Source organism: Oncorhynchus keta, chromosome 27 (genome assembly GCF_023373465.1).
Source record: "Oncorhynchus keta strain PuntledgeMale-10-30-2019 chromosome 27, Oket_V2, whole genome shotgun sequence".
Classification (NCBI taxonomy): domain Eukaryota; kingdom Metazoa; phylum Chordata; class Actinopteri; order Salmoniformes; family Salmonidae; genus Oncorhynchus; species Oncorhynchus keta.
The window spans coordinates 45,097,699-45,116,176 of record NC_068447.1 but is presented as its reverse complement, the minus strand read 5'-3'; the positions used below and the strand labels follow the sequence as shown (position 1 = coordinate 45,116,176).

The 18,478-nt window shown below is 42.2% G+C and overlaps 1 protein-coding gene and 1 long non-coding RNA gene across 5 annotated transcripts; one reads left to right on the top strand and one right to left on the bottom strand.

The window, feature by feature from the left end:
- Positions 1-4,818: 4,818 nt before the first annotated feature.
- LOC118360185 (uncharacterized) lies at positions 4,819-9,587 on the bottom strand. Of its 3 annotated transcripts, XR_008083254.1 has the most exons (5): positions 9,442-9,587; positions 9,145-9,209; positions 8,006-8,641; positions 7,823-7,894; positions 4,819-7,625 (listed from the first exon to the last, which is right to left on the bottom strand). It is a non-coding gene; the product is annotated as an uncharacterized LOC118360185 (long non-coding RNA). The 3 variants fall into 3 exon arrangements; XR_004820822.2 differs by having other exon boundaries at positions 4,819-7,894; XR_008083253.1 differs by lacking the exon at positions 9,145-9,209 and having other exon boundaries at positions 4,819-7,894.
- Positions 9,588-9,774: 187 nt separating this feature from the next.
- LOC118360184 (transmembrane protein 51-like) lies at positions 9,775-18,167 on the top strand. Of its 2 annotated transcripts, none has more exons than XM_035739419.2 (3): positions 9,775-9,964; positions 13,376-13,801; positions 15,706-18,167. In XM_035739419.2, the coding sequence occupies exons 2-3, from the start codon at positions 13,416-13,418 to the stop codon at positions 16,091-16,093; spliced, it is 774 nt and encodes a 257-aa protein (XP_035595312.1). In that variant the 5' UTR covers positions 9,775-9,964; positions 13,376-13,415; the 3' UTR covers positions 16,094-18,167. The 2 variants fall into 2 exon arrangements, with proteins under 2 accessions (XP_035595312.1, XP_035595313.1); XM_035739420.2 differs by lacking the exon at positions 9,775-9,964 and adding an exon at positions 9,976-10,506.
- Positions 18,168-18,478: the final 311 nt, after the last annotated feature.

Here is an 18,478-nt window from a genome sequence, read left to right as displayed (position 1 = left end):
TGTAGTGAGGGCCAGCCGACTAGAGCATACAAGTCGCAGTGGTGGGTGGTATAAGGTGCTTTAGTGACAAAACGGATGGCACTGTGATAGACTGCATCCAGTTTGCTGAGTAGAGTGTTGGAAGCCATTTTGTAGATGACATCGCCGAAGTCGAGGATCGGTAGGATAGTCAGTTTTACTAGGGTAAGCTTGGCAGCGTGAGTGAAGGAGGCTTTGTTGCGGAATAGAAAGCCGACTCTGGATTTGATTTTTGATTGGAGATGTTTGATGTGAGTCTGGAAGGAGAGTTTGCAGTCTAGCCAGACACCTAGGTACTTATAGATGTCCACATATTCAAAGTTGGAACCATCCAGGGTGGTGATGCTAGTCGGGCATGCGGGTGCAGGCAGCGATCGGTTGAAAAGCATGCATTTGGTTTTACTCGCGTTTAAGAGCAGTTGGAGGCCACGGAAGGAGTGCTGTATGGCATTGAAGCTCGTTTGGAGGTTTGATAGCACAGTGTCCAATGACGGGCCGAAAGTATATAGAATGGTGTCGTCTGCGTAGAGGTGGATCAGGGAATCGCCCGCAGCAAGAGCAACATCATTGATATATACAGAGAAAAGAGTCGGCCCGAGAATTGAACCCTGTGGCACCCCCATAGAGACTGATGCTTGTTCTTGCCGTCTTTTTCTTAATGCGGATGACTCTACACTTCTGGTATCTCACAAAAGTAAAACTATGTTGGAGAGCATACTTAGCACAGAGCCTACTAACATTAGCAAATGGCTTGGAGATAGTAAGCTATCTCTGCACTTAGGGAAAAATGAAGCAATTATTTTTGGATCCAGACCTAAATTGTGTAGGTCCTCTCTTATTCTCGCTATACACCAAGTCACTTGGCTCTGTCATAACCTCACATGGTCTCTCCTATCATTGCTATGCAGACGACACACAATTAATCTTCTCCTTTCCCCTTCTGATGACCAGGTGGCGAATCGCATCTCTGCATGTCTGGCAGACATATCAGTGTGGATGACGGATCACCACCTCAAGCTGAACCTCAGCAAGACGGAGCTCCTCTTCCTCCCGGGGAAGGACTGCCCGTTCCATGATCTCGCCATCACGGTTGACAACTCCATTGTGTCCTCCTCCCAGAGCGCTAAGAACCTTGGCGTGATCCTGGACAACACCCTGACGTTCTCAACTAACATCAAGGCGGTGTCCCGTTCCTGTAGGTTCATGCTCTACAACATCCGCAGAGTACGACCCTGCCTCACACAGGAAGCGGCGCAGGTCCTAATCCAGGCACTTGTCATCTCCCGTCTTGATTACTGCAACTCGCTGTTGGCTGGGCTCCCCTGCCTGTGCCATTAAACCCCTACAACTCATCCAGAACGCCGCAGCCCGTCTGGTGTTCAACCTTCCCAAGTTCTCTCACGTCACCCCGCTCCTCCGCTCTCTCCACTGGCTTCCAGTTGAAGCTCGCATCCGCTACAAGACCATGGTGCTCGCCACGGAGCTGTGAGGGGAACGGCACCTCAGTACCTCCAGGCTCTGATCAGGCCCTACACCCAAACAAGGGCACTGCGTTCATCCACCTCTGGCCTGCTCGCCTCCCTACCACTGAGGAAGTACAGTTCCCGCTCAGCCCAGTCAAAACTGTTCGCTGCTCTGGCCCCCAATGGTGGAACAAACTCCCTCACGACGCCAGGACAGCGGAGTCAATCACCACCTTCCGGAGACACCTGAAACCCCACCTCTTCAAGGAATACCTAGGATAGGGTAAGTAAGGGTAAGTAATCCTTCTCACCCCTTCTCCCCCCAACAAGATTTAGATGCAAGTGGCTGTTCCACTGGTTGTCATAAGGTGTATGCACCAATTTGTAAGTCGCTCTGGATAAGAGCGTCTGCTAAATGACTTAAATGTAAATGTAAATGTAGGTTGTCTGAAATCAGAGTGGAGTTAGGGGTGAGGTGCTGACTACTAAAACCTCTGTTAGCTACTTGGGATGTATCCTTGATGGAAGCTTGGGAAGTGTGAGCATGGCCAATAAGGTGCTAGGGAAGGTTTATGCCAGGATTAAGTTTTTGTCTAGAAAGTCCAAGCTGGGTTGATAAGGACTCTGTGAAAGTGCTAGCTACTGCCCTCATTCAATGCCATTTTGACTATGCTAGTACTTCCTGGGTTGGGGGCTTATCTAAACTTATGAAGGGGAAGCTCCAGATAGCCCAGAATAAGTTGATCAAGGTAGTATTGAAGGTGAGTACTCACATAGGCAGGAGCTGCTTTCAGGAACTGAACTGGCTGCCTGTTGAGGCTAGGGTGTCCCAGATTAGACTAGGTTTGGTTTACAGGAGTATTTATGGTCCTGCGCCCAAATATTTAAGTGATTACTTTCCTCGTGTTAGGGATGCACACAATCACAGCACCAGATCAGGTGTTGCCGATGTGTGCTTATACAGGTTCAGGAGTAATGCTGGGAAAGGTACTTTCTTGTATACTGGAGCCTCGGAATGGAGTTGCCTCAGCCTAGTTGCCTCAGCCTATAAAAACAACGTCCTCTCTTGACAGCTTTAAAAAATGAAGTAAAAATATGTTTGATGTCCTCTGTGCCCATATGAATAACCCTATGATATAACTGGAATGATGAGATCGATGTTCTTCTTTTATGTTTATGTTTTATTATTTCACTGCCATACTGTGTTCGATCTTGTATAGCCATCTTGTCTCAAGAGGACCACAATGGAAATAAGTCCCAGATTTGATTGTGTAATCCTCAATGATTTTATTCATGTGCATGTATGGCTTTTAAGTTGTGTGCTTGTTTTAAAAAATGGTCAAATTAATAAAGTAAACTAAAAAAAAATCCGGAAAGGCTGTAACGTAACAAAATGTTGAAAAAAAATCAATGGGTCTGAATACTTGAAACAAGGTCGGCCAAAAAGTACTGTCCAGTCGCAGTGGTCTTTGGCGCACAGCAGAAAACAATGGTTTCTTTCCAGGTCGTTTTTATTGCAGTCGTCCTGCACATCTCAGAAGAGTGCTTCATCATTAGTGCGCTCCCTAATTGTCTGCACAGTCTGACCATAAAGCCAATAAAGACCATACGTTTTGGGGCATTGACTCAGATTGAGGCCCAGCTATTCTGAGGCTGGGCATGTTTCCACACATTTTCAGTGAATAGAAATATAAAGCACACGTGACTATTATTATTTATGGCAATTCAGTAAGCACACACATGCATACATTTGTTAAGTGCAAAAGAAATTCATATGCCATTTAGCAGATGCTTTTTATCCAAACAGCTTACAGTCAAGCGTTCATAAATTGTTTACATATGGATGGGCCTGGGACTCGAACTCACTATTCTGGTGTTGCAAGAGCCATGCGCTACCAACTGAGCTACATGTCACCATATATTGAATTATTCTTGCAACAATCTGACTTAGTCCTAACAAATCAAATTTGCTGATATGGTATAGGTTGAAAATTGTGGAATTTGATGTTAATAAACTCCACTAAATGAGTGGTATTGGTTGGCAATTATGTTGGACAGTGCAAGTTACGTGTTCACCTAATAATACTTAATCGTTAATCTAAGAAACGTAATAAAACAATCCCCATCAAAATCTGTCAGTTTAAGTTAGAGATATCATGTTCGGCTATATTTCAATCCACCACATCTGCCTGTCGGCCTCCCGCATCTGCGTGGAAGGTGGTCTAGGTGCAGTGGTGTCTGTCAGACCATGAGACATCCAGAATAATATACACAACTAGACAGCTTCAATGTGCTGCAGTTCACAGTGCTGCTGCAAAACAGGACAATGATAGAAGTTCCGCTCATGATGTTAAATTGTAGTACTTTTGAAAAGCAGTACTTTTCAATGCGTGAGATACAGTATAAGAGGAGTGCCATGAGAGCGTGAGATTTGGGTCAAGTGCGTGTGTCTCATGGACAATGCGTAAGAGTTGGCAGCTCTGATGTGTGTGTTTTCGTCACAGCAGTGTACAGGCAGTGTTGAATATATGTTATTGAACCCAACACCCACCATGCTTGACAGAGGTTAATTCATTACACACGATTCTGTTGCAAAAGAAACCGCTTACTCCAAATGCTGGTGAGTTCCGTTTTTCCTTAAATGGAAGTTCTTTAAAAAAACAACAAGCGGCTTGAAGGAGTTAGAAGGAACCAAGGGGACTTCACTCTATTTTAGAGCCTGGAAGAATGTATCATTTATAGATGTGCAGCTTGTGCCAAACATTTCGAAGGCTTTTCAGATTGGAATGGCAACGCTTAGAAAGCATAAAATTAAAATGAACTACAACTTCTGTTTAAGAACCGAGGTAATCAGGTAATGAATACACCCCAGATGTGCATGGCCATCTCAAGATTCAGCATGCAAAACCAAGAGTGAAGAGGTTAAATCTGGACTGGGAGTGATCTGCATGTTCAATCTGATTTATGCATTGGCCATGCAGCATTAAGAGCAAATTTATGCTTAATCTGTAAATGTGGTCGGAGGCGGCATATGGATGGTATCGTGCAACTTTGCAGAGGGCAAATTGAGCTCCATACCGCATCACCGTGAGCCTCTCGTTTTCCTCACCAGAAACCAGAAACCGTGGATGGATGGCAGCATCCGGGCAAAACTGAAAGTGCGAAAATCATGGCAAGGTGACTGGAAACATGGCTGAATACAAATAGTGCAACTATTGCCTAAGGAAAGAAATCAAACAAGCAAAGCGTCAGTATAGAGTAGAGGTCGACCGATAATGATTTTTTAACTCAGATACCGATAATTGGAGGACCAAAAAAAGCCGATACTGATTAATCGGAGGATTTTTTATTTATTTATTTGCAATAATGACAATTACAACAATGCTGAATGAACACTTATTTTAACTGAATATAATACATCAATAAAATCAATTTGGCCTCAAGTAAATAATGAAACATGTTCAATTTGGTTTAAATAATGCAAAAACAAAGTGTTGGAGAAGAAAGTAAAAGTGCAATATGTGCTATGTAAGAAAGCTAACATTTCAGTTCCTTGCTCAGAACATGAGAACATATGAAAGTTGGTGGTTCCTTTTAACATGAGTCTTCAATATTCCCAGGTAAGAAGTTTTAGGTTGAAGTTATTATAGGACTATTTCCCTCTATACCATTTGTATTTCATTAACCTTTGACTATTGGATGTTCTTAAAGGCACTTTAGTATTGCCAGTAACAGTATAGCTTCCGTCCCTCTCCTAGCTCCTCCCTGGGCTCGAACCAGCAACACAACGACAACAGCCACCATCGAAGCAGCGTTATCCATGCAGAGCAAGGGGAACAACTACTGGAAGGCTCAGAGCAAGTGGCGTTTGAAACGCTATTAGCACGCGCTAACTAGCTAGCCATTTCACTTTGGTTACACCAGCCTCATCTCAGCGCAATGCTTGAAGCACCACGAAAGTGCTGTTTGAATCAATGTTTACGTGCCTGCTTCTGCCTACCACCGCTCAGTCAGATACTTAGATACTTGTATGCTCAGTCAGATTATATGCAACGCAGGACACGCTAGATAATATCTAGTGATATCATCAACCATGTGTAGTTAACTAGTGATTATGATTGATTGTTTTTTATAAGATATGTTTAATGCTAGCTAGCAACTTACCGTGGCTTACTGCATTCGCGTAACAGGCAGTCTCCTTGTGGAGTGCAACGAGGAGGCAGGTCGTTATTGCGTTGGACTAGTTAACTCTAATGTTGCAAAATTTGATCCCCTGAGCTGACAAGGTGAAAATCTGTCGTTCTGCCCCTGAACAAGGCAGTTAACCCACCGTTCCTAGGCCGTCATTGAAACTAAGAATGTGTTCTTAACTGACTTGCCTAGTTAAATAAAGGTATAAAAAATAAAATAATAATAACTTTATTTTTAAATCGGCGCCCAAAAATACCGATTTCCGAATGTTATGAAAACTTGAAATCAGCCCTAATTAAAAAAGCCATTCCGATTAATCGGTCGATATCTTGTATAGAGACAAAGTAGAGTCGCAATTCAACGGCTCAAACACGAGATGTATGTGGCAGGGTTTTCAGTCAATCACAGATGACAAAAAGAAAACCAGCCCCGTCACGGACATCGACGTCTTGCTCCCAGACAAATTAAACAAATTCTTTGCTCCATTGAGGACAATACAGTGCTATTGACACGGCCCGCTGTTGGCTCTCCCTCTCCGTGACCAGCGTGAGTAAAACATTTAAACATGTTAACCCTTGCAAGGCTGCTGGCCCAGACAGCATCGCTAGCCGCGTCCTCAGAGCATACAGACCAGCTGGCTGGTGTGTTTACGGACAGATTCAATCAATCCCTATCCCAGTTTGCTGTCCCCACATGCTTCAAGATGGCCACCATTGTTCCTGTCCCCAAGAAAGCTAAGGTAACTAAAATAAATGACTATCACCCCATTGCACTCACATCTGTCATCATGAAGTGCTTTGAGAGACTAGTCAATTATCATATCACCTCCACCCTACCTGATACCCTATACCCACTCCAATTTGCTTACTGCCCAATAAGGTCTACTGACAATGCAATTGTCATCTCTCTGCACACTGCCCTATCCCATCTGGACAAGAGGAATACCTTTGTAAGAATGCTGTTCATTGACTACAGCTGAGGAAATTTGGCTTGTCACCGAAAACACTCACTTTTACAGATGCACAATCGAGAGCATCCTGTGAGGCTGTATCACTGTCTGGTATGGCAACTGCACCTCGCTCAACCGCAAAATTTGATTAGATATAACTTTCTGCCACAGATGCAAGTCGTATATACATGTAGTCATTACCATGCATGAGATCCCCACATTGTAGCCTGTACATTTAACACTGTATATTCACTGATCATGTACTCAAAACCTTGGCAAATAATGGTGCAATTCAGGTACGAATGTCTGAGAATTTTCCATTCATTTCCAATTCCAATCTTTGAATGATGCTGTGCCTGCATGTATTACAATTGTACACTTCAACAGTGTTTACCAATCTTGGTCCTGGGACATCAATGGTTACACATTGTAACTATGCAATAGACTAGAAACATGATTTTACTAGTTAAAGGCAGATTTATAATTCATATATACAGAAGTACGAAAAAAAAAAAAAACAGTACACTACACTTCCTATGCATCATGTAAATACTCAAACCGGTTCATCTCAATATCTAATGCCCTTCATCTGCATTGATCTGATAAACACAGGACAGGTGTAGTATTTCATCAAATGAGAGACTTAATTTCAACCAGTGGAAAATTAAGCATTTCAAATTCTCTAAGTGTTATAAATACAAGTTCAATCTGTACTTCAATGCACATCTGTTGTGCATTATGAAAACAGAGGAAGAAACGTGGCGAGAGAGGTGTTAAAGACAAAGAGAAAGAGGTAAGGACATTGGAGCAGGGAAGGCAGCATATGATTAATGAATCACAGTGCTACCCTAATATTCTTTCATTCCACCAAATGACATAAGTGTCTCTAGTGGCGTCTCCTAACCAGCCTTGGACTCCCAGTCGGCCCGAAGGTTATCTTAAGAGCGGGTGAGGTGGCGATGACGGGACTGGGGGTTGGAATCCTCTTTCACAGCAAAACATATCTGCAGACGAGAGATGGAGAGCGAGCATAATTAAGACTTGTTTGTTTTTTATTCTAACACAATCTGAATTTCATCAGGTGAAATGCAAAACTGACCTTGGATCATTAACTCTGAGACTACTACATCTCAATCTGTTTTTCAATGTAAAGCATCCCTTTAATAATACTTCCTGTTGACCTGACCAAGTGACCTCTCACCTCTGATCATACTGTGCCCTCTATGTAGCCAGTTCAGATGCGGGAGGGGTTCACCGACACAGCTGATATAACCTAGAGGATTTAGAGAGAAGGAGAGAGAGGGATGAAGTGAAGGAGACTGTTATTGAGAAAATAAGGTAGTTAAAGAGACAGTGTTCAACAGGAATCTATGTGTGGCCTCACCTGGTGTCCACACTAAGTGGCTGCAGAGTACTTTATGCTGAAAAACATGAACGGACACATGAGGACAAACAATTTAGCGTAGTTATAGAAATAATGAAGTGTCTTACTATTCTCCATGGTTGGCCCTCTTGCCTGTTCTTTGAAGGAGCCACAGTTATATACACCAGAGCCTGCATACTGCATCATTTAGATTGATACATGAGTGTAGGTGTGGGTTATGGTGTCTAATTGTTCTAAATTTGTTCAATGTGGGTGACTTATAATAGCCCGTTTTGTTTTTGTACCGACGTCACACCCTTACCTAAACAGTACCCTCAGCTGAGAAGTAGAAATCAAAGGGAGAGAAACAAGGAATTGAATAACAGCAGTTGACATAGCTAAGTAAATTGAAGAATACTCATATTGCAATGTGGATGGCTCTTAAAAAGAGCCTTTGGTTGTGCATAGTGTAGTCTATCCTTGAAAGATCCTGCAGAGCACCAGACTTCTCCTCTTGCATGCGGCAGCGAGCTGCAGATCCCCTCCTGGTCCTCGTGTCCATCCTCATTAAGTTATGCAGGACAGGTAGCCCTCACACACCTGACTTCCTCCAGGAGGCAGTCCCAGATGGCCCTGGTCACTCAACCTTGCAGTGCCCTACACAGTAACTGTAGGCAATCGGTTTGAAATAATCTACAGTTACAAGGTCTGTGGTAATATGGGAGATAGTCATTATTAGACTTTTACGTCACCAGGTAATTGTGGAGTACTAAAGTATGTTATCCCTTATAACAATTCATGATAACATTGGATTGATAGGTCCATTTGCACACACACGTGCATGTGACAATAACAGGATCATATCAAGGATAGTTCCACAAATTAATACAGAAATACTACTTGATGAGTTGATCATTTGAATCAGCTATGCAGTGCTAAGGCAAAAACAAAAATGTGCACCTCTAAATCCCTAGGACCAGGATTGAGAACCACTGCTCTTCATTGGTACAGGCTTTCATTGCTCTCTTTATCAGAGCACAGAACCTCACAAGAAACAGACTTCATTGTACTAAAATTACACAGCACTGAATATTATGTTACTAGGGACTGGAACTACACACACAAGTACCTGCCTGCCATATCCCGAATAGCCTACTCACTTTGACAGTTGGGGCTGCTATCCTTTCACCCTCCTCCATGGGACAAAGACGTGTGTGCTAGCTACCTACAAATGCATTTGGAGTTTGTTTTATAAAGTGATAAATACATAAAGATAGCTAGTTAATATGAAGTTAGGTACCTGGGTGATATTTAATTTAACGTTACTTATACAGTATGTAAAGTTGGCTAGAAAGCTAGCTGGCCAACTAGATAATTTGCGTTAGCCTGCACTGTAGCTTTTTAGCTAATAATATATCGGTTTTTTTTTTTTACATTTTCTAAATGTATTTGCTTACTTGAATAGGTTCTCCCAGCCATGTAAACAATTGGAAACAGGGCAGCAAAGTTTGTCACCAGAGCGTATTACTATTGAACTATTTACACATTTAATAACCAGACCTTCTTACAAACTTGCTATGCTGATTTCTTGACGCACCCTCGAAAAGCTGCCATGTGTACAACGCGGAATTTACCGCTTGCAAGTGTACATGCCCGGCATATGGCCATGCGATACAGCGCTTGATTTGCCCTCTGCATGAATCCATGCACCGCAATTGCGTCACACCCTCCATACGAAGCTTCCGTCCACATTTTCGGATCAAGCATAAGTATTCTTATATGTTGTTACTTTTTCTTTACCACTTCCGTCGGAGAAAGTTCCTGGTTTGAAAATAGGTGAGAATAGTGAGTTTCCAAGACATAGCTTACATAAATATTTGATTTGATAGGGGCGATCAACTACAAAGGAACTATTTGGAATGGATGGCTACAAATGAAAACATCACATCGCGCGAATCTTTCTCTGTCTTGCTATGCAAGGTAAGGCCATGTAGACTACCGCCCCATTTCTTTATTATTACAAACCTCTTTGGTTTTTATCAGTAGTAACTTTGACATTCATACATAGCCGAAACTATAGAATATTAAAACGAGAATAACATGGGTTAATTTCTTTGTTTTTTCTAACACACCCCTGTGTTCCTGAGCGAGTAAGATACGGGGCTACTTGGGACAAAGACGTGCGTGTTGTGAGCAACAACAGTGGACTGTGGGCTGCTTTCAAAATAAAAGTTGCCCATTGAAACTGCGAAAACGGATACAAATGGAAGATGCCACAATTGGACTAGATAATGCTAAATAAAGTTGGAACGTTATATAAATTCAACAAAATATGACACAAAGTAAAACATCTGAAATCGCACTGTGGATGTATTGGACTTCATAATTGCATTGGGGGCATACTTAAATTGCAATATACAGCCTTACTTAGCCCAAGATGTACTCTTAAGGAGCATGCCATTGACAATTACAGAATGGTTACCTGGAGGAAAATGGGGGAGGGTCATGCTTTTTCAATCAAGGTGAGGTTTAGTATTTTTTGTTTTAATCTAGTCCAGGGGAGGGTCGTGTAATTTGTAATTGATGAAATGTAAATATTTCTTAGTGTTTTAGAATGAGTTACTTATTAGGCTATATATCGCTGTGTGCCCGATGCCACCTCTCATCTCTGATTCTCCACTGTGCACGCAATATTAATTGTTAGTGTGGTCTCTATTTAGTGTGGTCTCAAATTATCCATAGCCTATAGGCTACGAAGTGCATGCTCGGAGTAGCACAGTGCAAAGTTATATTTCTAAAATAGCTACTGGAATGGTGTAAATAAAACTAGGCTGCATTACACACTGCAATGGATATTTCAACCCTGAGCCCTGCTCTACTCATGCTGGGCAAAATGTTTTTGTGTGCTGCTTAACCAATGCTGTGCTGAGTAGGTCTAGGATGGCAGGTCAGGAGAACAGTCAAAGGTTTCTTCCCTACATTCTTTGATTAGGCCTAGTCCAAAAAATAAATAATATTGCGCGGACTTGCCTATAGCCCATGTTCTGAACAGTTTGAGAAGGAGACCACAAAGTGGAGGACCAGAGAAAATAAGGAGGACCAGAGAAAAAAAACATTGCTAGCTTGCTACTACTATAATTTATTTTATTAATAACAATGTATTTCTGGCCCATTATGTATTTGAGTTATTGACCTTACAATCATCCAGATTCGATTAGCTTACATTGTGGTGTTGAAACTTGAAGCAGATGCCGTGGCACAGTCAGTCGTATATGGACAGCACATGGTGCTGAAATTTTTCATTCTTCATTTTACTAACATCAAGAGGGCTTTGTGTTTGAGCCCATTTCTTCCTATTTAAGAAATAAGAGGAAGGCCTACTTGTTTGACAGATGAAATGAGGCTATAGGGTGATATATACATATTTGTTGGTCAATTCTTCCACCCACCATGCATACATTTTAAGGAAATAGAAAAAAGCACAGTCCTATCCATTGTTAGCTTAAGATTTTGAAGAATATTAAATGGACCTGCTTTGGTCCACGATGCTTTATGCTAGAAACAAGCTGTAAAATACCCAGGAATGACGTGGTTCTGATGGATATGGGGATATCATTGTTTAGATTCTTTGACATTCAGAGGCTGACTTTGCTTGGTAAGTAAATCTAATTCTGACCCCTTGACTTTTTTATTCTCAAACGGATTAAATTGTGTTTTTCTCTCATTAATCTACACACAAATACCCCATAATGACAAATCAAATTTACATACACTACAGTTCAAAAGTTCAAAAGTTTGGGGTCACTTAGAAATGTCCTTGTTTTTTAAAGAAAATATTTTTTTTGTCTATTTAAAATAACATCAAATTGATCAGAAATACAGTGTAGACTTAATATATAATAATATAATAATAAATGCCATTTAGCAGACGCTTTTATCCAAATGTGTGCATACATTCTACGTATGGGTGGTCCCGGGAATCGAACCCACTACCCTGGCATTACAAGCGCCATGCTCTACCAACTGAGCTACAGAAGGACTTGTTCATGTTGTAAATGACTATTGTAGCTGGAAACGGCAGATTTTTTTAGGGAATATCTACATAGGCGTACAGAGGCCCATTATCAGCAACCATCACTCCTGTTTTCCAATGGCACGTTGTGTTAGCTAATCCAAGTTCATAATTTTAAAAGGCTGTGATAATTAGAAAACCCTTTTTCAATTATGTTAGCACAGCTGAAAACGGGTTGTTCTGATTAAAGAAGCAATATAACTGGCCTTCTTTAGACTAGTTGAGTATCTGGAGAATCAGCATTTGTGGGTTCGATTACAGGCTCAAAATGGCCAGAAACAAAGACCTTTCTTCTGAAACTCGTCAGTCTAATCTTGTTCTGAGAAATTATGGCTATTCCATGTGAGAAATTGCCAAGAAAGTGAAGATCTCGTACAACGCTGTGTACTACTCCCTCACAGAACAGCGCAAACAGGCTCTAACCAGAATATAAAGAGGAGTAAGAGGCCCCGGTGCACAACTGAGCAAGAGAACAAGTGCATTTAGAGTGTCTAGTTTGATAAACAGATGCCTCACAAGTCCTTAACTGGCAGCTTCATTAAATAGTACCCACAAAACACCAGTCTCAACGTGAACAGTGAAGAGCGAATCCGGGATGCTGGCCTTCTAGGCAGAGCTCCTCTTTCCAGTGTCTGTGTTCTTTTGCTCATCTTAAGCTTTTCTTTTTATTGGCCAGACTGAAATATGGCTTTCTCTTTGGAACTCTGACTAGAAGGCTAGCATCCCGGAATACCACAACAGGAAATGTATAAAAAATATTGACATCATGGCTAGTCATGGTTTATGTACATGTTTTGGAAGTCCGTAAAATGTCATTTTTGAAGTAAACCTTTCCCTGACCAGTTTCAACTGAAATGGTCCACCATGAACTGTGCTAGCTAGCTAGCTGAATTTTACTAAATAACCATGCTGTTACAATATACAAATGGTTGGGTATATAAATAATTAGTAAAACCAATGTTATTTATTTATTTAACTAGGCAAGTCAGTTAAGAACAAATTCTTATTTACAATGACAGCATACACAGCAGATGACATGGGGTGAGATTAGATGAGCTGGTCGGGTACAACACAGGCGACATGGCGATGCAGGGAACTGAGCTCGGGCGAGGACCAAAGTCACCCTCCTGGCCCAGAGCCTCGCTGAGGCTAGTGGCTAGGCGGGGTTGCCCTCCTTTCGCCCTTCTACAGAGCGATAGGCCATAGTTGTACATGTTATATTGGGATTTATGTTGGAAGGCTATTGTTAACTCCACAGATTAACCTCTCTACTGTATCAGTGTTCTATCTGTGCCCTAATCGACTGTCTTTCTCCTCAGTCTTTGACTGAACACCAGGAGGGCCTACATTTTGGGGGAAATGCACAGTACAGGCACAAGTGGGGTGCCCCCGAACCCCCCTGTAGCCAGAAACCACAACAACAGCCCTGGAAACTCAGGTTCCCAGTATGCCTTGTGTGCCCTGGGGGTGGGGCTGGTGGCCCTGGGCATCGTCATGATTGTGTGGAGTGTGGTGCCCTCCAACACGGCCGGGAACAACAGCGGTGGCACTGGAGGAGGGAACCCCAAACCAGACAACAGGGGCAGGGCTTCGTCGGTGGCCTTTGTGCTGGTCGGGGCTGGGGTGGCCATGCTCATGCTGTCCCTGTGCCTGGGGATGAGGAACAAGCAGCGGGAGCAAGCTCTTCAAGAGGCCCAGACTCTGGGGGCAGACAACGTAGCTGCCAGTGAGGAGGACGGAGAGACGTGAGTACTGTAGCTACTGAATAATTACTGACCTCAGCAGGTTTGTTTGCTCAGGGTTCATTGCAGGGATGGGCAATCCCTTTACTACTTTTACTAACCTTTGCCTGCTCCTAGATGTTTAAACATCACATGATGTACACCAGATGATGTCATCAGTGTTTCCGGATATTGTCATCGGAAAACACTTACAGTTGACGTCGGAAGTTTACATATACTGTATGTATTGTAGACCTCCCAAGTCTGGTTCATCCTTGGGAGCAATTTCTAAATGCCTGAAGGTACCATGTTCATCTGTACAAACAATAGTACGCAAGTACCGCTCAGGAAGGAGCTGCTGTCTCCTAGAGATTAACTTACTCTGGTGCGAAAAGTGCAAATCAATCCCAGAACAACAGCGAAGGACCTTGTGAAGATGCTGGAGGAAATAAGTATAAAGATATCTATATCCACAGTAAAAGGAGTCCTATATCGACATAACCTGAAAGGCCGCTCAGTAAGGAAGAAGCCACTGCTCCAAAACCGCCATTAAATAGCCATACTACGGTTTGCAACTGTACATGGGGACAAAGATCATACTTTTTGGAGAAATGTCCTCTGGTCGGATGAAACAAAAATGGAACTGTTTGTCCATAATGACCATCGTTATGCTTGGAGGAATAAGGGGGATGCTTGCAAGCCGAAGAACACCATCCCAACCTTGAAGCACGGGGTTGGCAACATCATGTTGTGGGGATGCTTTGATGCAGGAGGGTCTATTGCACTTCGCAAATAGATGGCATCATAAGGGAGAAAAATTATGTGGATATATTGAAGCAACATCTCAAGACATCAGTCAGGAAGTTAAAGCTTGGTTGCAAATTAGTCTTCTAAAAATGGACAATGACCCCGAGCATACTTCCAAAGTTGTGGCAAAATGGTTTAATGACAACAAAGTCAAGCTATTGGAGTGGCCATCACAAAACCCTGACCTCGATCCTATAGAACATTGTGGGCAGAACTGAAAAAGCGTGTGCGAGCAAGGAGGCCTACAATCCTGACTCCGTTACACCAGCTCTGTCAGGAGGAATGGGCCAAAATTCACCCAACTTATTGTGGGAAGCTTGTAGAAGGCTACCCAAAACATTTGACCCAAGTTAAACAATTTAAAGGCAATGCTACCAAATACTAATTGACTGTATGTAAACTTCTGACCCATTGGGAAGGTGATGAAATAAATAAAAGCTGAAATGAATCATTCCCTCTACTGTTATTGTAACATTTCACATTCTTCATAAAGTGGTGATCCTAACTGACCTAAAACAGGGAATTTTTACCTAGATTAAATATATGGAATTGTGAAAAACTGAGTGTAAATATACTTGGCTAAGGTGTATGTAAACTGCCGACTTCAACTGTATCTTCTATATTTGTTTATTGCAAATCATAGAAACCCACCATTTCACATATGTTGATTTTGGGGTGGTGCTGGAGATGAACATGTGGTTGCAAAGTGGTGAAATTTCCCTTCAACCTGTGTGTGTGTGTGGGCTTTGCACCAGCCAAAGCTCTAACGTGTACAGCTGATTCAAGTAGTTAGTTGATTCGTTCAATCATGTGAATTACTTTGCTTTGACTGAAGCGGATGCCTGCACCAACACTGGGCATTTGCTAAAAAGATTGCTTACCTATATTTAAGTACTTTGAGTCTTACTACAGTGCTTTCTTTAGTAACTTTTCATTTAAAGCCCCCTGTCGTAAACTCCACATAACGCACATTGATTTGGACAACCGTTGCAAAACCATCAGGACTGTAATTAATAGTACACACAGCACAGCCTACAGTACACAGTAGCAACAATGTAAAAGAAAAACAGAATCCATTCTGAAAGCGCATGTTATTCATGTCAGTGTATGAATGTCGACAGGGCCGAGGAGCGAACCCAGAGGTACACCGTGCCCAGCTACGAGGAGGCAGTGGGCAGCGGCCAGTGGCCCATACGCCAGAGCCACCTGCGCCACAGCTCCTCCCAGCTTCCTTCCTACGACGACCTGGTGGACGGTGTGCAGATAGAGGTCGAAGGATCAGCGGTCACTCAGATGACAGCCACTTCCGCTAACCCTGCCTCCTCTGCTGCTGCGCCTAACCACCGCACTAGGCGAACAGGCCTCAATCTCCTTCCCCTTAAAATTCAGAGGATTAAATCAGAGAAGATCCATATGAAGAATACGGATAACTCTCAGCCGCCGGGAGGGATGAGTATTGAGCCGCTTACTCCACCACCAATGTATGAGGACAAAGTGCCCCAGCTCTGAGACTTGGTGCCCTCTAGGTATCAAAGCAGGGTACTGCATCCTCTGTGGCCCGCTATGGGTGGACATCTGCTGCAATAGATGTAATCAGATGGCCCCTTGTCATGCATCTGTGGCTAAATGATCTCGATGGCACTTGTCATGCTTACCTGGCTTTTTTTAGACCTGACACTCAAGGGGAGTGAGCAGAGAGCACAGTTCCAAACGTGGGGACTTTGGGTCAACACTGTTTTTAGACAGAAGAGGCTCGGGTTCAAAGGATCAATATGATTGGGAAAAATACTCGCTCAATGTCTTAGATGCCTTTTGATTACTTTACAATGAGCCCTGTTCCAAATCTCATTTGTATATGCAGCTGACCATATTTTTTTTTATACTCCTACTGATTTAATTTCAAGTTCCATCTTCATCCTCTCAGTCAAGTCAGCCATCAATGGTGAGCTAAATGTATTATTATTCATGTTCAAGTTTTTGTATTCTGTACAGCTACTTAGACAGCTGCTCCTTGGAATTTTGAGAGGTGTTATTTGGCGACTGAATTAATGGCTTTGCACAGACAGTGTTTGCGGCCTGTGTTGCTTATCAATACAGGATAATTGACAAAGAGACTGAGGCTCATTGATAGTTGGAAGCCTTTGCCCTGTAGCCACGGCGAAATGGGTTTGGGCTCTGAAGGCAGTAGTGTAGTCCAACTTTTTTAATTAGCTGTTTTATGGGACTCTTTCCCTGAGCAGCTGGGATAATGGCACCCATTGCTCACTCACGCATCACTCTTGAACTATACAGCAATACCAGCTCCTTGACTGCCAGCACTGTTTTCATTAGGATTATTCAGAGGATTAAGTTGTTGCGGTGTCCAAGGTTTGACCCCATTTTGTTTAGTGGAGCAAGAAGACGTCAGTGCCTTTTATCTCTCTAGTCTATTTGTTTCATGCTTACCAGACTATGGAAGTTAGCAAATCAATGCAGTAATCGGATTTCCAGAATGTTATTTTATCATATGGATGCCATTTTCTTGATTTGATGTCATGTTGATGACCCTGTTCAGCAACTACTCAACTACATTTACTGTAGGTGGGAACTCAAACAGTACTTCTTGGCATAAGTAAACAGTTGCTAAACTAGCATATGCATACCGATGCACACAGAATAAGCGTTTTTTTTTAAGAGGAAACTTTTAATGCTGAATTACTAGTTTCTAAATGTAAAATAGCATGCACCTCATGTATATTTAGATTTTTTTTATAGGCTCTGAATACAGTCTGTTCTTTCAATATTGTTGATACTCTGTAGTTGTCACGCCTATGCAATGCTTTCTGTACCTCTGTGTATGTGAGACCATTTTTTACTGTGAGGAATCAGTGGCTTATTACTTCCATTTTCTGTACTCTAAGGGACACTACACTCTAAAATGAACGTTTGTCAGGCTAACACTTTTTTCAAACCTCAAAAGTGGTCTTATGTTGAAAGCAGTCTACGTCCCACACTATGGGTTTCATAGATCCAAGGATATGTCACAACCTCAAGTGAATGGAAAAGATGAGCACCCAAAATGCTTATGTTTTTGAATGGAAATGGTGCTAAACTTTCCCATTCATAAACGGATCAGAACCAAGACGAGCACCAATGGAGCTTAATTAATAAACAGATTTTTGAATGAACAATTATGGGTTGTGATCTGGACTTTTCCATTAATTTGGGGACGATATCTGTATCTACACAATCAATGGTGTTGGACATGGATCCATCTTCACATGAGGCTTATTTTGAGGTATAAAAAACACCCGACAGCTTTGTGGAACATAAACATGGTCAGACTGTTCTCATTAGTTCAATGGACTTTTCTCTCAACCAGGTGTGTGTGTGTGTGTATGACTTTTATTACGATAATTTCAAAGACCATTATTTGTACTGGAAATTATATAACTAATACACTTTTGTATGTATCTGAAAGTATGTTTTTGTAAGAGAGGAATTCTGTCTAGTGTTTTTGTTGACTTCAAGATGATGCATTCTTGTTGTGGACACTAAAGGAGCGGAGTCTGAAAATTGTGAGAAATAAAAGGAAATGTTTGTATTCTGACCACGCAAATAGTTGGTGTTGCAAATAGCTCCTGTGACTTGTTACTCATTTTCAGTAAGCCCACTAACATGTGTTTCTAGGAAGGCTTAAATCATTCCAATGCCACACTTCCTGTCATTTTATATTGTGGAGATAGTGTAGGTGATATTTAGCCTGGTCCCAGATCTGTTTGTGCTGTCTTGGAGGCATCTGTACTTTTCCGCTATACTATTCACCTCACCTTGGTTACTGTAAAGCTGAATGAAGAGGAAACATGGCATGAGTGTGCGCTTTTTCTCTAAAGTATTACATCGTTGTTGTAGTCT